The sequence below is a fragment of the Ambystoma mexicanum genome, chromosome 9 (genome assembly GCF_040938575.1).
Source record: "Ambystoma mexicanum isolate Mex_15411 chromosome 9, UKY_AmexF1_1, whole genome shotgun sequence".
In the NCBI taxonomy this organism is placed as follows: domain Eukaryota; kingdom Metazoa; phylum Chordata; class Amphibia; order Caudata; family Ambystomatidae; genus Ambystoma; species Ambystoma mexicanum.
In genome coordinates, this window is record NC_090931.1 from 1,392,424,160 (window position 1) to 1,392,441,409 (window position 17,250).

Here is a 17,250-nt window from a genome sequence, read left to right on the forward strand (position 1 = left end):
GCAAGCCAAGGGGAGTGGCTTGCTTCCCCGGCTTTGCATGGCCCATTGGATCATACTGGTTAAGGACTGGCGCTCTCTAAAATGTGTATGGCAGTCTTGCACCTCCCCACGAATTAGGAGGGCCTGGGGCATCAGTTGCTTCTCTCATACCTGAAACCAGGACCGAGGAAGGCATTCGATTGACATTTCACCCTGCTTCCTGCCTGAAAGGTGCACCGGGCGGGCCTTCTAGAACAGCAGCATGAGGGGGAGCCTAGATATGGCTGACGAGTGGGTAAGCAATTCATTTTTAAAAACCTATTTGCAAGCGCTTGTGCATTTGTTAATGTGTATGTATGCCTAAGAGTATGTTGGGTATGTGAAAGCATGCATAGAGTGTATATGGTTCGGCACAGTGGGGATAAGAGGGGGAGGTGAAAGCGTAAGTGAATGAATGCACAAGTGAAGACGCTAGTCACTGAATGAAAGCACAAATGAGAGAATGAAAGTCGGGGTCTGGCGTGGATGACCGATTAGTGGTGCCAAAACCGGCAGTAATACAATTGGCAAATACTGTGGCATATTCTCGTAGGACACGAGAGGTTTTCTTACACATATATAACATTTTAACATTTTAGTTCTGAAATGGCTGGCCTAAACTGGGACAGCCAGTATGGACAGGTTTTCTTACAGTGGGCATAGCAGTTTTTCGGGCATTCTGGACTAAGCCAGCAAGAGGAGTGTCCTTAAGTGGGGATACTGGCCTATAATGGTGCAGCCAGCATGGAAACCTTTTCTTAAAGATACATTACCAGCATTTTAGCGAAAGCAAAGTGGCATGTCCTTACGTGGGAATGCTGACCTATACCGTTGTTGCCATCATGGGCATGTTTGGTGATAGCTAGCCAAAAATTATTATTTGCACTGGCAGAATACTAACATATATTGTGGGAAAAGACATCAAGAAATCACATTGGAAAATGCTCACATGCGCAAAACGGTTGGTAAACTGTGTGGCGTTTTAAATAAGGTGTGGTGTAAAATGTACCAATTTAACCCATCATTTGAAAAAGTTGCTGGCGGGCGGGGATGGGAATAATCACTCACCCCCTTTGTTGGTTGGGGCTCTCTTGATCACACGTGATTTCATGGGAAAGGTGTTATGCCCCTCCAATTTAGACAAAAAGCAAAACGAACAAACCACCAGCCAATGCTCAAATTACCATAATTTGCCAGGTTGTATGACGTCTATATCACGTAGGCTCTATAGGAAGCTCTTTGTCTAGTGGCACAAATTAAATAGAACTAAATGTTCTGCACTGTATAAAATGGGCACTGAAATCCTTCAGTACGAAGAAACTCTAGCTCAAAAACACTTGTCATCACTATTGCTTTTTACGAACGTTCGTTGCTCTGGCTGGAACATGAGGGCCATTGAAAAGGAATAAAAAAGAAAGCTTGGCGAAACATTAGTTAATTTGGTAATTTGAACGTTGTTCACATAAATGAAATCACAAAGAAATTAAATTTGTCACATTATCCCCTAATAATTACCTAAGGCGGGGTTCGAAATTGCTTTTGAGCCAACTACTGCTTCTACCCTAGGAGAGCCTCGTTCACCTAAAACAAGTTAAGAGCTACTTTTGGCTCCCCAGGCCAACTGGTGCCTTCCAAATATGCTTAAGTGACATTATCTTTTAGTGTTTTAGATTGTAAACAAAGACGAATTGCGAACAATTTAACCATAATGGATTACACATAATGGGCAAAAAGTTAAAAGTGTGCATTGCATGTGGAAGTTAGGTTTGCAGTGTGCTGTGTACTAGCTCCTGGTTCCCCGTTGGTAGCTCCTGCCTACTGGTTCATGCCAGACATCCAGGAGATGGATTTAGCTCTTCCTCATCGAATCTTAATTTCAGACCCAGCGAAAGTTTACCAAGTGCCCCTTTGTATGCAAAAAATTATAGACACTGGTTCACAGAAAAAACTGTTCAGTAGATCAATAAATATATAAAACATGAGCAAGTGGCATGACCTTGTGAAAGGGGGCGGGGGGCCACAAGCGTAGTAAAGTAGTCATGTTAGGACTATGTCCATTGACTAGATTGCACACCAAGATACAGGGAGCCTCATCTCACATTCCACAATAGCACACTGAATTGTAACTAGATTACCTGTTTCTTGGGAGAAGAGGATTTTGGCTTGCCCGTTTCCTGCAAGGACATGGCAGGGCGGCTGGCCTTATGAAGGACTGCCAGGTCCTGGAAGATCGAGTTTAAAGCTTGCTGCTCATCTGTTGAGAAAAAAAAACTCAATGAGGAACGAAGAGAGCAATCTGACCTTTACTAATCAAAGACAAAGCAGGTAAGGACCACAGTAGCATAACATTCAAATTCGTGTTACCCTGCACAGCTTTCTGATCACGCTCAATTGGTGTAATGCTTTTCCACACATTCAGCCCTTGTTAAAAAAGAAACACCTTGAAGATACCTACATCACAAGAGACTAAATGAACACTGCTACCTACACTTCCATTCAACAAAAAGGTGATGCAATTCTCATGTATAATATCATTTACCCACTGCCCTTTCTCCCAACCACTTTACACAGCAAGGTCACATTTTAGATCATCAACGATCAATCTTGCACTCAACCAACACATATGTAACGCCCAAAAAAAGAACATACTTTACGCAGTCATTAAAATAAAAAAAATAAAAAAAACATTAACAGGTTTTATTAATTTTCAACCAAACAATACAAACCAAACACGCAGTGCATTGTACAATAGTTCAATTGTTCATTACATAATCATGTTCACTGCTCCCCCCATCCCTCCCCCTTATGAGCCTATTTATACCTCGCACTCTGTATTCGCCGCCCGTGGCGGGGTATCGCTCCCCGTGGATTCTGTCAGGTCTTGTATCGTACCAAATCATTCTGCTATTAATGATTTCCATGCCATCAGGTTTCCCACCTCTTCCTCCCCCCCCCCCCTGCGCTACTCGCTTCTTGCCACACTATCGTTTCGGCCTCCGCCCACTTCTGCAATTCCCTCCACCACACCTCTATTCGTGGCTTGTGACACGTTTTCCATCCCATGGCAATTCTTTTTGCAAGCACGTATGCTAAGTCTTTCAGCTTTCCAACATGTTTAAGTTTCCGTGATCTGGAGAACCCTTCCAGCAAGCAGGCCCAGGCTGTGTCTATGATGATCGTAACCCCCTTTTCCGCTAGTTTCTGTGCCACTTCACCCCAGAAACACCCAATTACTTGGCATGACCAAAACATGTGTCATGTCAGCCTTTTCCTCGTCGCATTTGGGACATGCCTTTCGACCAGCCTTTGCAAACCTAGATATCCTCAGAGGTATGCTCTGTGTGTCACATACAATTGTATTTGTTTTAATCTTGCATTCCTAGACACCTTCTTGTGGTATCCTAGGGCACGTTCCCACATCCCATCTTCTATCGGGGCTCCCACCTCCGCTTCCCAGTCTAATCTTAACTGCGTCAGCTCCTTCCCAACCTTATGCATCACCATCTCATGCAGTCTAGAGATCTCATGCCCCCCCTTCAGATGTGTCATATATTGCCCCTATGATAGCATTTGGTTCTTCCTCCAATACAGTTTCAGGCCACATGTTCCGAATTCTCCGTACCATTCTATGATATGTAATATATTGGCCCGTATGTAGCCCCGTTTCTTCCCCAAGCACTCCGAAATCCTTAATGGTTCCCTCTTGCCATATATCCCCTAACGTCACCAACCCCACCGATTCCCAGTGGGTCCTAATGATCGCCCTCAGTTGCCCAACGTCCCCTACCAGTGCGACCAGCGGCAACTGCTGGGAGCACGGGAATGGATTTTCCATCATCCGGCACGCTCTACGCCACATTTTCCACCCAAGCATCATCATTTTCGAGCGCCCTCATTTCTGACTCAGGCAGCCAGATCATTTCTTTCAAGTGGAATGGGGCACAATCATCCCCAAACAACCTTAGTACAGGGGTCGTTTCGTCTGAGAGCCATTTGGCCACATATTGTAGCTGACTCGCCACATAATAAACCTCAAAATTAGGCAGTTTGATCCCCCCTTTTTCATAAAAGTTCTGCAGCTTCCATAACGCCACTGTTTCGAGTACCTTGCCACAGGAAGTCCCTACACATACTATTCAGTTTAGCAAAAAACTTCATACGGATTACTACTAAAGTAATGTAGGAGCCTAGGAAGGACCACCATCTTCAGCATTGCATCGCGTCCCATCATTGCTAGGGGCAACTTCACCCAGAAGTTCATACATTTCTTGATTTTCACAATAGCTACCTCAGTGTTGTGCCTATGCTCCTCTTCTACCATGTGGTACACATCCACCCCAAGGTATCGGAAAGAGCTGACCGTCCACGGTATTTGTAGCACCGGTAACCGTCTCACAGGGGTCCTCGCATAGCTGCTCAGCGGAAAAATGCTGGATTTCTGTGGATTAACCGCTATCCCGGACAGCCTCACGTACCTCTCCATCACTTTCCAAGATATACTGGAGATTTTCTTCCGGGTACCTCAAGTATAGTAACAAGTCATCCGCATATAAGGATATCAAGTGTCGTTCCCCCCTACCTCAATACCTATTGTATCATATTGTTGCCTGAGGTATATTGCTAGAGGCTCCAGGGCTAGAATGTAAAGCATCGGGGACCAGGGGCACCCCTGCCTGGTGCCTCTACTTGCTACTTTTCGGATATCACTGATCCCGTCTGTACTCTAGCTAGCGGCTCACTATACAACATCTTCACCCACCGAATATAACCGGGCCCTATCCCATATCCCTCCAGGGCCGCCAGCAGCCACGGCCATTTGACCGAGTCGAAAGCTTTTACCGCGTCCAAAGACACAATCGCCATTTCTCCATCATTCTTACTAACCCATTCTATCACTCGTTGGAGTCGCCTATGATTATGGGTTAGGTTTCTATTTGGGACATATCCCCTCTGGTCAGGGTGTATCAATTTGCTAATTATTCGTCGCAATCTGTTTGCCAGGACAGACGTCAATATTTTGCTATCCTGGTTTAGCATCGACAAAGGCCTGTATGAGCCACAGCTGTGCCCTGGTTTGTTAGGTTTGGGAAGCAGTATTATAATCGCCTATCTGAGCGACTCCGGCAACCGTCCTCTCTCATACGCTTCATTGAGCATTTCTAACATTGGAGGGAGCACTTCCTCTCTATATACTTTATAAAATTCACTCGGGAACCCATCTGCCCCCGGGGTCTTGCTAGTAGGCAACTGTCTCACCACTTCTTCTAGCTCCTCCAGAGTGATCGGTGCATCTAGCTCCTCCTTCTCTTCCCCACTTATCTTAGGTAGTCCTATATCTTCCAATGATTCCGTTATCTCCTTTCGGCTGCAGCCCTCCTTCCCATATAGCGTCTTATAATAATCCGCAAACTCCTTGTTTACTCCTTCCTGGGTGTCCACTACCTCCCCATCTTCTCTCGTTATCGTTCTGATAGGGGTTCTGGGAGTTTCTGGGAGTTTCGCTTTTATATAGCCATGCTAAGAGGCGTCCCATTTTATCCCCACCCGCATGCTGCCTCTCTATGTATTTTTTATAGTTGAGGTTGCAGAGCCTTTCCAAGTGCTCCACACACTCCTGCGGCAGTTTAAGTGCAAGCTCCATATCCACGCTTCCACCCTTTAATGCTCTTTCCAGTTCTCCTTTTGTTCTTTGTAGGTCAGCCAGGATCCCGCCTTGCAGACTCTTTGATTTAGCTATGGCAACCCACTGCATCACTACCTTGAAGGCTTCCCATAGCGTGCTTGCAGAGTCCACGCTACCCGTGTTCACCTCAAAATAGTTAAGGATCTCTTCCCTTATGTCCTCTCTAAAAACTGGGTCCTTAAGCGCCTCTGCTCGAAGTCGCCACGTCGGAATCCGTGCCCTCGGGGGGCAGTATTGCCATCCGAGAACCAGTGGCAAGTGATCCGAAAGGACCCTCGCCTTATATTCTATCTGGGTAATCTCAGTAATTACATCCGATGTGGCAAAAACAGTCCAGCCTCGTGTATAGCTGTTGCGGGGCGGAGTAGTGCGAATATTGCCTCTCTTGGGGGAATTTTGTTCTCCACACATCTGCCAGACCAAAGTCGTCCAACAGTGTCAGCAGTGCTTTAGCCGCTGGGGCAGGTCTGTCAATTTTAGCATCCGATCTATCTACCTTGGGGTTCATCACACAGTTAAAGTCCCCGCCCCAGATCACCGCACTACCCACACACTTACTAAGGTTGGTGCACAGAGTTCTAAAATATGTTGCCGTGTTTTGGTGGGGGCATATGTATTTACGATATTTATCTCTTTATTCTCAACCAGCCCCCTCAATATGACCAACCGCCCGTCCTTCTCCACCACTTCTTGCAACAACTGGAACGGGACATGCGGCGCCACCCAGGTAAGTACTCCTCTAGCATAAGCAGAATATGACAAGCCCACCACAACCCCTTTCCATTTTTTTACCACCGTCTCCATCTTTTCTCGTGTCAGGTGTATCTCCTGCAACGGTGCAATATCTATCTTTTGCCTTCGCAGATACAGCATGACCTTATTCCTTTTCAAATAACTAAGTCCCCTGACATTCCACGTAATTACTTTCAGCCCACCCATGGCTCGTTAAAGATCCTCCTAACCTCTAGCCGATCCCTCCCGCCCACGCAATACAGATTCATCCATCCGGCTCTTCTATGTAGAGTCATATACAAACTAAAACTCCCAACTACTACATACACACCAAACTCCCTCCTCCTCACCCCTTCCCCAACAAAACCCCCCCCCCGCCCCGCCAACTGTTGCCCAGCTCCATCCCTGGATCTCAGGCATCCCCCCAACTAGCCCTGTCTCGCACAAGCCTGTGCTCAGGGCTCAGTAGGGTAAAGTCGCCCTAGTGGCCACTCAACTACCAGTTCTCAGGGGTGGGCTGCTACCGTGCCGTTACTCCTAATTTCAATTTTTACGCTTCATGTTAACACTATGCAGCTTCTACCAGGATTTTATCCACTATATTCAGGTCCGTGCGGAGCACAAGTCCCAAAGGTTAAACAACGTCCATCCGGACTCGCCATTCCTCCCGAAAAAGGACCCCCTCCCATTTACCCCCACAATGTTCAGGACATAGGCTCTTCAGTTGTCATTTTCCTGACGATCTCGATCTGCCCCTTGTTCTGGGCAACCCTGGAGGTCCAGCCAGGACCCCGCGTCCCCCGGTGTGTCAAAGAAAAACGACCTGCTCTTGTGCAACACCTTCAGTTTCGCCGGGTACAGGAGCATATACTTTATGCCAGCTGCATGCAGCCTCCTTTTGACAGCCACATAGCTATACCTCTGCACCAGCATCGTGTAGTCCGGGTACGCCGTGATGTTGGCGGATGCTTTCTCTATTGTACCGCCCTTGCGGAAATATTCCAGGATCTTCTCTCTGTCTTTGTAGTTCAAGATCCTCGCAATGATCGGTCTCGGCGGGGCCCCAGGTCATGCTTTTCTTGTTAGGGCGAGATGCGCTCGATCCACCATGAACCCCTGTGAGAGCTTGCCTGCTCCTATTTCCTGGAGGATCATGTTCTCCACATAGTTCGTGGGGTCCTGGCCCTCCTCCCCCTCCGGCAGGCCTACCACCCGTATGTTTCTTCTCGCCCTTCCTTCCGCCTCCTCCACTCGGTTTTCAAGATTAGCAACTTGCTGTTTTACATGTGAACCGCAGTGCTGACTTCAGTATTGGTCTTCACTGCGCTTTCCAGCCCACACGTTCTCTCCGCCAGCGCTCTAACGTCTTGTCGTAACAGGGTTAGCTCAGTCCCTACCGCATCAATTTTGTTCTCTAGGGCTGTCTGCAAGTCTGCCATCATTGAGCCCCATTAGGTGCTCATCTCTGTTATGGCTGCCAGGATCTGATGTTTATCTCCGTCTGGGTCCTCCTCGGCAGGAGTCGCGATCGTGCTCTGCGCCAGTGTTGTAGGGGTCCTCTGCGCTTTTGCACAAACCTCCATTATGGGTTGTTTGGTCTTGGTCCTAAAACCCCTTCGCCGACATAGTCAAATTCAAACACGCAAGAAGGAAGGTGCTATGTGTTGTTGCTGGGACACTTCTAGATCCTTAAGTCGTTGGGGTAGCTATCTTCCAGCATGCTTGTGCTATGATGCGTGCAATAGCTTCTAGGTGGATTGTGTCCTCCCACGTTTATTTTACATATACAATTCTTGTTGGCACATGTAATGCAGGCAGAGACTAAATGCACCTCTGAGGCTTATAGTAAGCACGCTTATCAACTGGCCATTAGTTCATCCCTTGTAGCCACCCGGTCTGACATCAAAGGGTACAATAGTGCTCAATTGTACAGGTCATATGCAGCCTGCCAGTTCGTTCTCCCTCAATCGTACCGCTGGATCCACTTGGGACTGTACACAATCCCAGTCCACTATTATGCACCCTGTATCTCCTCCGACTTGCACATATGTCGGTGAGTGGTCGCGGGCCAGTTCAGTATCATGTCCTCCGGGACAGCCCCCGGTATGCAGATCAGCTCTACAGAGCTTTTGTTCAAGGCAGGCAGCGCCCGCCTCAAACGTTTCCGACCCGCTCCGCGGGTCACAGCGTGTATTCACAGCTGCAGCGGCTCTTCGTGCTGCAGGGTCCAGCTGCTCCTCACGCCTCCAGCACCCCCGATGCACACACAATCCTCCTTTGATGTTTATAAGGATGCCGTGCACTGCGGTCCCGTCACACTCCGCAGGCGGAGTCCAGCTCGCCCACACGCTCGGTGCATATGACCGGGGCTCCAGCCGCACCAGCGGGGGCCCCTTGTTTTCACCGCACAGCCTTCACTTGTGATTTATGTGAGCCGTGCCTCCTCCGACCTGCGCATATTTCGGTGAGCGGTCGCAGGCCAGTGCATTGTCGTTCTCTACGAGGACAGCCCCCGATGTGCAAATCGGCTCCACGGAGCTTCTGTTCAAAGCAGGCAGCGCCCACCTCTAACGTTTCCAACCCGCTTCGCGGGACACAGGGTGTATTCAACCGCTGCAGCGGCTCTCTGTGCTGCAGGGCCCAGCTGATCCTCGCTCGCCCTCACAATCCCCCCCTCAACCGCTGCTACGGGTGCCGTGCATTACGGTCCCAGCTCGCCCACACTGTCGGTGGGCTCCCGGTTATTGACCGGCGCTCCAGCTGCATGAGCTAAGGCCTTGTTTTCACGGCCGCCCGATCCGCGCTGCCTCTAATTATGAGTCAAAACAGTTTAATCCGCAGCTGTAGTCATCGGCTGGGGCAGCTTCTTCATTACCAGGATGTACGTCTTGGGAGTCCTTTGTTCTCAACCACCCCCATCTTAATGTTCATGTTGCGGCTGGCCACAGCATACAATGTATCGATTCGCCCATTCCAGAGCTCGGGACACGATGTCAGCCTGCACACGTTCTGCTCAGTGCATTCACACGCCTTCTCCAATGCTTGAAGTTGCATTTCAGTGAAAGAAATATCTATTAATCCGTCGGATCAGTTCGCCGGATCACGGAGCTCACGGAAACCACAGCCTATTCCATGGCTGCCTAGCCACGCCCCTACGCAGTCATAAACATTCATTTTTTTCCTTAAAGGTTTAAAAAAAAATCAAAAAAAACTACAACCAGCCCAACGGATGGACGGGGTACATGAAAGATGAGCACAAAGGAGGTCTATCACAGAAATCTCTCACTGAACTCATGAAGGGGAAGCCAGGTCGCAACATGCTTATTCATGGACAGCAGGGAAATGGCGCAAACCTTTTCTGCCGTAGCTATCTCCCCAACCTTATCCCCACCTAACTTCGACCTCTGGACCCTCCATCATCTTCCAGCTTTTGGCCAGAACAATACAAGCAGACAGCAACAAATGAGTAATTAGCAGAGCCATAGAGCCCCTCATAGGTAAACTGATTCCCCCGGCACGTCTAGCAGAATCGTCAAGGTTTCCATAAGTAACAGAGAACCAGTTATAGCCTTAATGAAACCCAGCACCTCCCTTCAGAAATGCCAGGCCTTTAAACAAGTCCACCAGAGGGGCAAAAAGGCACCCCTTTGACCACAATTCCTCCGGAAGGGGGGCGGGGGGTGGAGAAATAGAGGGATTCATTTTGTTAAGACGTTTTGGATACCTACCACCGGTATAGGATTTTGTATGTATTCTCCTCATTAGTCACATCAGGATGCAATAGCAGAACTCACCCATATCTTGTCCTAGATCACATCCGTAATAGAGCAACCCAGGTCTTCCTCCAATCATAAAGAAAAGCGGGGCAGCCGGATCCGATCTGTCCAATAGTCTATAGATTCTCTTTTTGGGGGGAGCCCCTCCTGCATAGTAAGTTTCAAGGCAGTGAGCGAGCAGGTCCCAGCCTCTAGAGTCTTGGGATTAGCAGTCCAGTGTGTGAGTTGACAATATCTGAAACACTCTGCCTCAGAGACGTCAAACAACTCGTTGCTGTCCTCAAATTTGAGAGGAGTAGCCTCATGATAGAGCTGGCTTAAGTGTTGCAGGTGACATCTACGTCACGTGCAAAGGTCTGCACAGCGAGCCCAGGAGAAAAGCACGCGTTTCTAAAAATCAGTGACAGGGAGCCATGGTCAGGCAGAACCTTCCACAGTTTAAGCGCTTCATCCCAATACACCAGTGAGACCAGAGTAGAGGTCAGTGATCTGCCTGTAACGCTCACCTGGTATCTACGGGGACGTCACTCAGCCTGTTCTGACCTTTTACGACTTCGAACCCTTCCCTGGAGACTATTCGACTGCAGACTGGGCCTTGTTTTCTTGGATAGTGTGCTCTCCGTCCTGCTTTCAGCACAGGGGCGCGTTGATGGATGCAGCCTCGTTGCTGCCTAGTTACTTCACTGGCAAGAGTCCGACAGGTAAGTATAATGAGTCTTTTGAACAGTTCTCTAACTTCGTTCCTTTCCTTCCTTAGATGATGGCCGGTGAGAGAGCGCGATGCGCGATGCACCCCTTTCGTATTTGTATTGAACTGAGTTATTTTTCTGTGTCTTTTAGGTGGCGAAATGATTTCAGCGTGGATGCCGGTTGAAGAACAAATGCGGTGAGTAAGCGCGGTATGAGGCGCCTCTAGAGGTTTCCACGCTAACCTGGAGTGTCTTTTCCCTCTTGCCGATGGATGAGATGTTCCGGAGACAGTGTTCCCCCAGAGCGGCCGGGATTCAGTAAGCGTTTGAAGCTCGTACAGTATTTAAAAATAAGCGAAGATTTGCAGAAGGCTTACTAATGCCTTTTTTCTGTTTTCTCTTTTCCTTAGGAAGCGGCGTGCCAGGATGGGAATGACACCGCCGAAGATGCCCGCAGAACAGGAGCGATGAATGATGAGCAGAAGCGCCGCAAGGTAAGGCTGTTCCTAACTCTGTTCTTGTTCTTGCAGGAGCTGAGCGCAAAAGATAGATGCAGGCCTACTGGAGACCGATCCGAACACGGTGAGTGTCACGCTGCTGGTGCAGAAAACACAAAGCATGTTTCTCAGCCTGGGCGTGGCTTAAATAGTCTCTGGGTATCCCAGGTGTCTCTGTGCTGAACCACACCCAAAAGACTAGACTGCACATGCATTTCTGGGAACCGAAATATGTGGGGGCATCCATCTTGTCCCCATCAATGCACTACAAGCCCAATGCTATCCTATGGGAGAGAGTCTGGTGCCACAAGCTCCAAGTCTGACTCCAAGTGGGTCTTTGGAGGGATGGAGAGGCCCTTGAGGGCCATGTAGGTGATCGTGGCCTGGCTCCAGCCTGACATCTTGGAGGGCTGGGAACATGAGGGGCAGGAATCATGACACTGCCCCTGCCACTTCTGTAAGCTCCACCAAGGTGAGGGAGTGTCAAAATGGGATGCTTAGTAGCCAATTGCTCGACATCCACCCAGAGGGCCTGATCACGCTCGTAAGGCCATAACACGCAAAACTTTGGCCACTATAACCTAGTCCTGAAGAACGGATAGCCCCAGACCTCCATTAAATGTATTCAAATGTAGGGCCTGCCTACGAACACAGGGCCAACGATTGGCCCAAACAAACTACATAATTTTCTGATGCAAGACCTGGAGGGAAGAACGGAGTACCGAGACCGGGAGCCCAAGTGTGTAATAGAGAAGCTTATGAAGAATATTAATCTTCACTACCGTGATCCGACCAATCCAGATCTCACGATTTTCACAGTGTACTAGATTATCAATGAAGGATTTAAAGAGGGCCAGAAAATTGGCCCAATACAATCTGGAAAAGGACAGGGTCAACTTGACGCACAAGTAGTCAAGGTTGTCGTTTTCCCAATGCAATGGGAACTCCTGCTGGATCCCGGCCATGTTATCCGGTAACCCCCAGAAATGCAGTCCTTTGGACTGGTCGTAATTCATAGAAACGCCCGAGAGGCGTTCCAACAAACCGAGTTCTGACTTTAAGGGGCAGAGTGTCAACAAAGTGTGCGACATCATTAGAAAGACGTCATCGCCATAGAGGGATGTTTTATGCTCAATACCGGCCACAGGGATACCTTGAATACATGGATTGGCCTGTATGCGGCTCGCCAAGGCCTCCATCAACAAGGTAAAGATCAGGGAAGATAGCGGGCAGCCCTGCCACGTTCCTCTGGTAATGGAGATACATTGAGAGCACAGCCCATTAATACAGATTCTGCTCCTGAGGGATTGGTAACAGGCCATTAAACCTCCCACAAAGCAAGGTTCAAAGACAAACACTTGTAAACTCTAGAGAATAACACTCGAGTCAACTCTATCAAAGGCCTTGTTGTTCTCCAGCACCAACAAGGTTGATGGGAGTCCCTGTCTTCTACCACTCTCCACCACATTGACTGCCAGTCTGATGTTATTGTGCGTGCTGCGGCTAAGGATAAATCCGGTTTGATCCGGATGAATCAGAGATGGTATGAATGCCATCAGTGTGGTAGCAATAACAGTCAGCAATATTCTACAAATGATTTATGAAAAATGCAAGTATTCAAGCTGTAAGACAATAATGCAGCTGCTTAATTGAGCCATATTTTTTTCAGACTAAAATGCTGCTATCCATACGAGAATAGGCAATTATTGTGAGACTGTGCCTTTTCTTTCAAGGTGCAGCGACTAGTCCAGAACCAGGAAGCTCGTCTGACCTCCTATAGTAGGTGTTTTCCCACAACGGTGAACAACACCATGCACTTTTTCGAAGAATGCCATGCCCTCTTAAAATTATAAGCAGGTCACTGGAGTCATGCAATTTATCAGCTGCACAAAACACTGTTATTGCACTAGCAATGAAGTTAAAATAGCTCAGCAAGTTAAGCGATCAGCTTAGGGATGAGAGTGCCACTTGAGGTAAAAGGTTAAAAACCAAGAAAATCAGACTAAAGCTTTTAGCTTCATTAAGTCGATACATTGAGTAACAAACCTAGTAATCATGACACCAGTTATTTTGGCAATTAGAAATAGGCGAAATCAGTCAAGAAGCGCTATGTAATAACATGATATTACTTTATTTTGTATTGCACCAATCCACACAGCCATTTGGAAAGCGGGAAGGGTTGCGGGGGATGCAAGGGTGGGGGTAAATCGGGATAGGGTACTACGTTTTTTACCATTCACAATACAAAAGAGGAACATTCAAGATTACCCAGTGGTTGCCATATATCTCCATCAGTAAAAGATTCTTGGGCTAGTTAAAGACACAAAAGAACCAAAGGGGTACATGCAGAGTCCCATTTGACACCGTTAGGTGTCATTATACATAGCTCAGTTTATGCACCTCCCTGAATGCCTGCTCCCTTATGGTAGGAGACCAATCTAGTTGAATGGTCCAAAATAGAGTTCTGATATCTGCCTCCTTATTAAGCTAAAACGGTATGCTCTTAAGCAAGTTACATAACCAATGTGTGTTGGGGATTGGCACAAATAAGTGCAACAGTATCGGAAGACACTCTTATCGGGAGCTCACAGCTAGTTTGACCAGCACACTCTTATAATCGCAGCATGTGCTAAATACGTCCAAGTTGTGGAGGCTCAGAAGGGATTCCTTAAATTGTAGTTTCTCAAAATCATCAGCGACAGTAGTTCTTAAAGTCTGGCGCTAGTAGAAGATTAGAAGGAGAGCCTTAGTTTGCTGTGGCCAGTTAGCCGAAGAAGTAAGCACAATCTTCAAATGGATTATAAAAACATTCTGGTTCCAGACAAGTGGCATGCATGAGAGACTGATGCTCTTTCATACTGAAGTGGAGAGATTAAGCTCACCAGAAAAAACTACAAGTCCCACAACCAAGTAAGGCAAGTTTCAAATTACATTCCACAGCAAAATCTTGCTCTTGAAAATTTGAATTTGAAGCATTTATAATCACGCACAAGGACAAACTTAAATCGTATAGAGGCGCAGGTGATATTTAAAGATGCAAAGCAAACCAGCTACAGTACAAGGGGCCATTGGTTTCCAAAAGGAGACTTTTTGGAGGACCCCAAAAGGGCCAGGCTCTGTTGGCCCTCTATTTAAAAAGAAAGGTTTTAAGGGCTTTTCAAAACTGATGGCTAGATTCCAAGGCTCTAATTTCTTGAAGGATACCATTCCACAATTTATAGCCATAGACGGCAAACCTTCCGTCTCCCCTTGTGACACAGCAAGATCAAGGAATTTTCAACAGAATTTGGTCCCCAGAACGTACTGTCCTAGTCGGTTTATACAAAGTTTATCCCCAAGATATGAAGGGGCGGCAATCAGACAGGCCACTTTAAAGTTACTTCTATCTTCCACTGCCAACCAGTGGAAGGTCCGGCGAGTGGCCGACACAGGGGCAGACTTGGGCAATCGACAAACTAATTTTACATCAGCGTTCTGTACCCTTTGTAATCTCTGGCACTGCTTAGCGAGAAGGCTGTTATAGTAATCCAGATGTTAATTGGATACTGCAACAGTATGATAGTCTGAAACAAATGGCAGAACATGTCGTAGCATGCGCAGAGAGTAGAACACTGCCTCAACCTTGGCACTAACCTGGTTTTCGCTGCCAAGGTTATCCTGCCAGATACACCCAAGACTAACATTTTTAGAGGCAAATTTTAATTCAGACCCCAAAAAACATGGGTCTTGGGGATATTGCCATGCAACAAGAAGATGTTTCAGTCCAAACAGGGCAACCTCGGTCTTATCAGGATTAAGTTGCATCTGACTTTGCGACATCCAAAGGCTAACTTTGGAAAAGAATGGCCACTTGCTTCATGGTCATCGCCCCCACCATGTGGAATGCCCTACCTCTCCATATCCAAGAGCAGGCATCCTATCTCACTTTCATAAAACTGCAAAAAATGTGGCCGTTTGACAAATATGACTAATCTGACTTTGGGGTCCCTCCGCTAGGCCCTACTTGACTCTCTGCTTCACTTACTGTAATGTTTGTATATCATGTTTGGTTTGTATTCTCCAAGTCTATCAGTGCTGTGATACTTACGGGTTTGGGCGCTGTCAATAAATGCAATAAATAAATAACTTTGTCAAGACACTATTTGACCCTGAGGAATGATTCATCAACATTTCCTATTTTGATGAACACCAAGGTGTCATCGGCATTACAATTCAAATTAATCCGATGACTCCTCAGGATGCCCATCAATGGCCGCAGGTAAAGATGAAAGAGCAGGGTTGGCAGTGATGATACCCTGTGGTACTCCACAGCCCAAATGAACAGTTGGAGGGAAAAAAAACATTTTAACCTGTTGGCATCGGCCTGAAAGAAATGAACTGAATCATGTCATGGCATGTTCAGAGACATTACCAATTTCTCTCAGGCGGCTAAGCAGGATCAGATGGTCAACCATGTCAAAGGTCGCAGAGTACGCAAACATTACCAGTAATGAGAGTTCTCCTCTTTCCGTGGCCTCTAGCAAATCATCCTGCACTGGCAGCAGAGCCGTCTCCGTTCCAAAATTGGGTTTGAACCCAGATTGAAAGGAATAAAGTAGGGACTCCTTCTCTACATACTCCTGGAATTGGTTGATAACCACTTTCTCAAGCAGTTTATCTGGCCATGGAAGTCCTAGAAAAAGGAGCTTAAGACTTAAAACATTAATTCAGTCTGCGAAACAGCAAGGAAATAAAAGTTATTTATATGTAGCCATTGTTGTTTAGCATTGGTATCTACCATATATTTTGAATACCTCTTCCTCATCAAGCTGTGAATACTTGGTGTACATTTTACAAAGCCAATTGCAAGTAATTAAAAGGAGTAAACTATCCACTGCATCTAGTTCCACTGGACTTCACAATGAGGTGGATAAGCCCCTCCCCAGGGAGGCCATCCTAAAATATCTAATAAGCAATATGGGGCATTAAGTGTACGCCACCTGACACAAAGGAAAACAGACAGGCACATGCAAAACTAGGACAAATACTAACATTGCCGAAGTATTTAGTTCCCTACAAGTACCTTTTATCTTCTCCAGTATTGGCTCTTTCAAAGTGTCAAATGCTTAAAACAGATGGGCCAGCAGTACTTCCAGAAAGGGCAGCAGAAGAAGCAGTACAAGAGTAACACAATCTTTCTTCTCAGACGGAATAACTGCAGCAGCACCTCTTGGGCCACCTGCTGTCCAACTGTCATTCTAAGCTAGATAGTAAGCCATGCAAATGTAAACAATATTTTGATCTGGACTGCTCCTAGAGTGCACTGCCTTTGTGGTCTAGTGCTTTGTGTCTGGCCTTTTTCATTCCCCTTCCATCCCCATATAGTCATTGGTTGAGGCCGTCAGCTGTTCGTGTCCTTTTGTTTTTGCAGCCCTCTCTTACTTATCTCCCCCGCTTTCCTGCTTGTAATCTGTAGCCATCCTGCACAACAACCACTTGGTAAGAGGTTTCGGGCCCGTTTGGTGCGATCCATCATCTGGTTTTACTGCGATTTCCAATCCATTTTTGATCTTGATTGCTACTAGATTGCACTGTATTTTTTTTGTCTAGTCCTTTGTTTGCCTCTGTCCTTTTTCCTTTCCCCCTCAACATTTCTTAAGCACTGCTCTGGCAACCAGGCGAAGGGCAGAGGATAAGGGGGATCTCCCATCCTGTTTGCCTGTTCACCTGACACCCTATCCCTGCCAGATATGATGTTCCGACCAAAAACTACATCCAGGTAAGGGATGCCTTACTGTGAATCTCGTCACTGTCATATTTAGCCACACTTGCATTTCACTTCCCAAAGTGTTCCTAATGTAGGTTTGCTACCTTGG

The 17,250-nt window shown here is 47.1% G+C and overlaps 1 protein-coding gene across 1 annotated transcript in view; it reads right to left on the reverse strand.

Moving 5' to 3' along the window:
* Nucleotides 1–17,250, reverse strand: part of MAP3K2 (mitogen-activated protein kinase kinase kinase 2) — a 1,280,649-nt gene that overhangs the window by 976,481 nt on the left and 286,918 nt on the right. Inside the window, exon 3 of the mRNA XM_069616795.1 lies at nt 2,154–2,272. Within this exon, the coding sequence (XP_069472896.1) occupies nt 2,154–2,272 (119 nt within the window). The remainder of the gene's footprint in view (nt 1–2,153; nt 2,273–17,250) is intronic.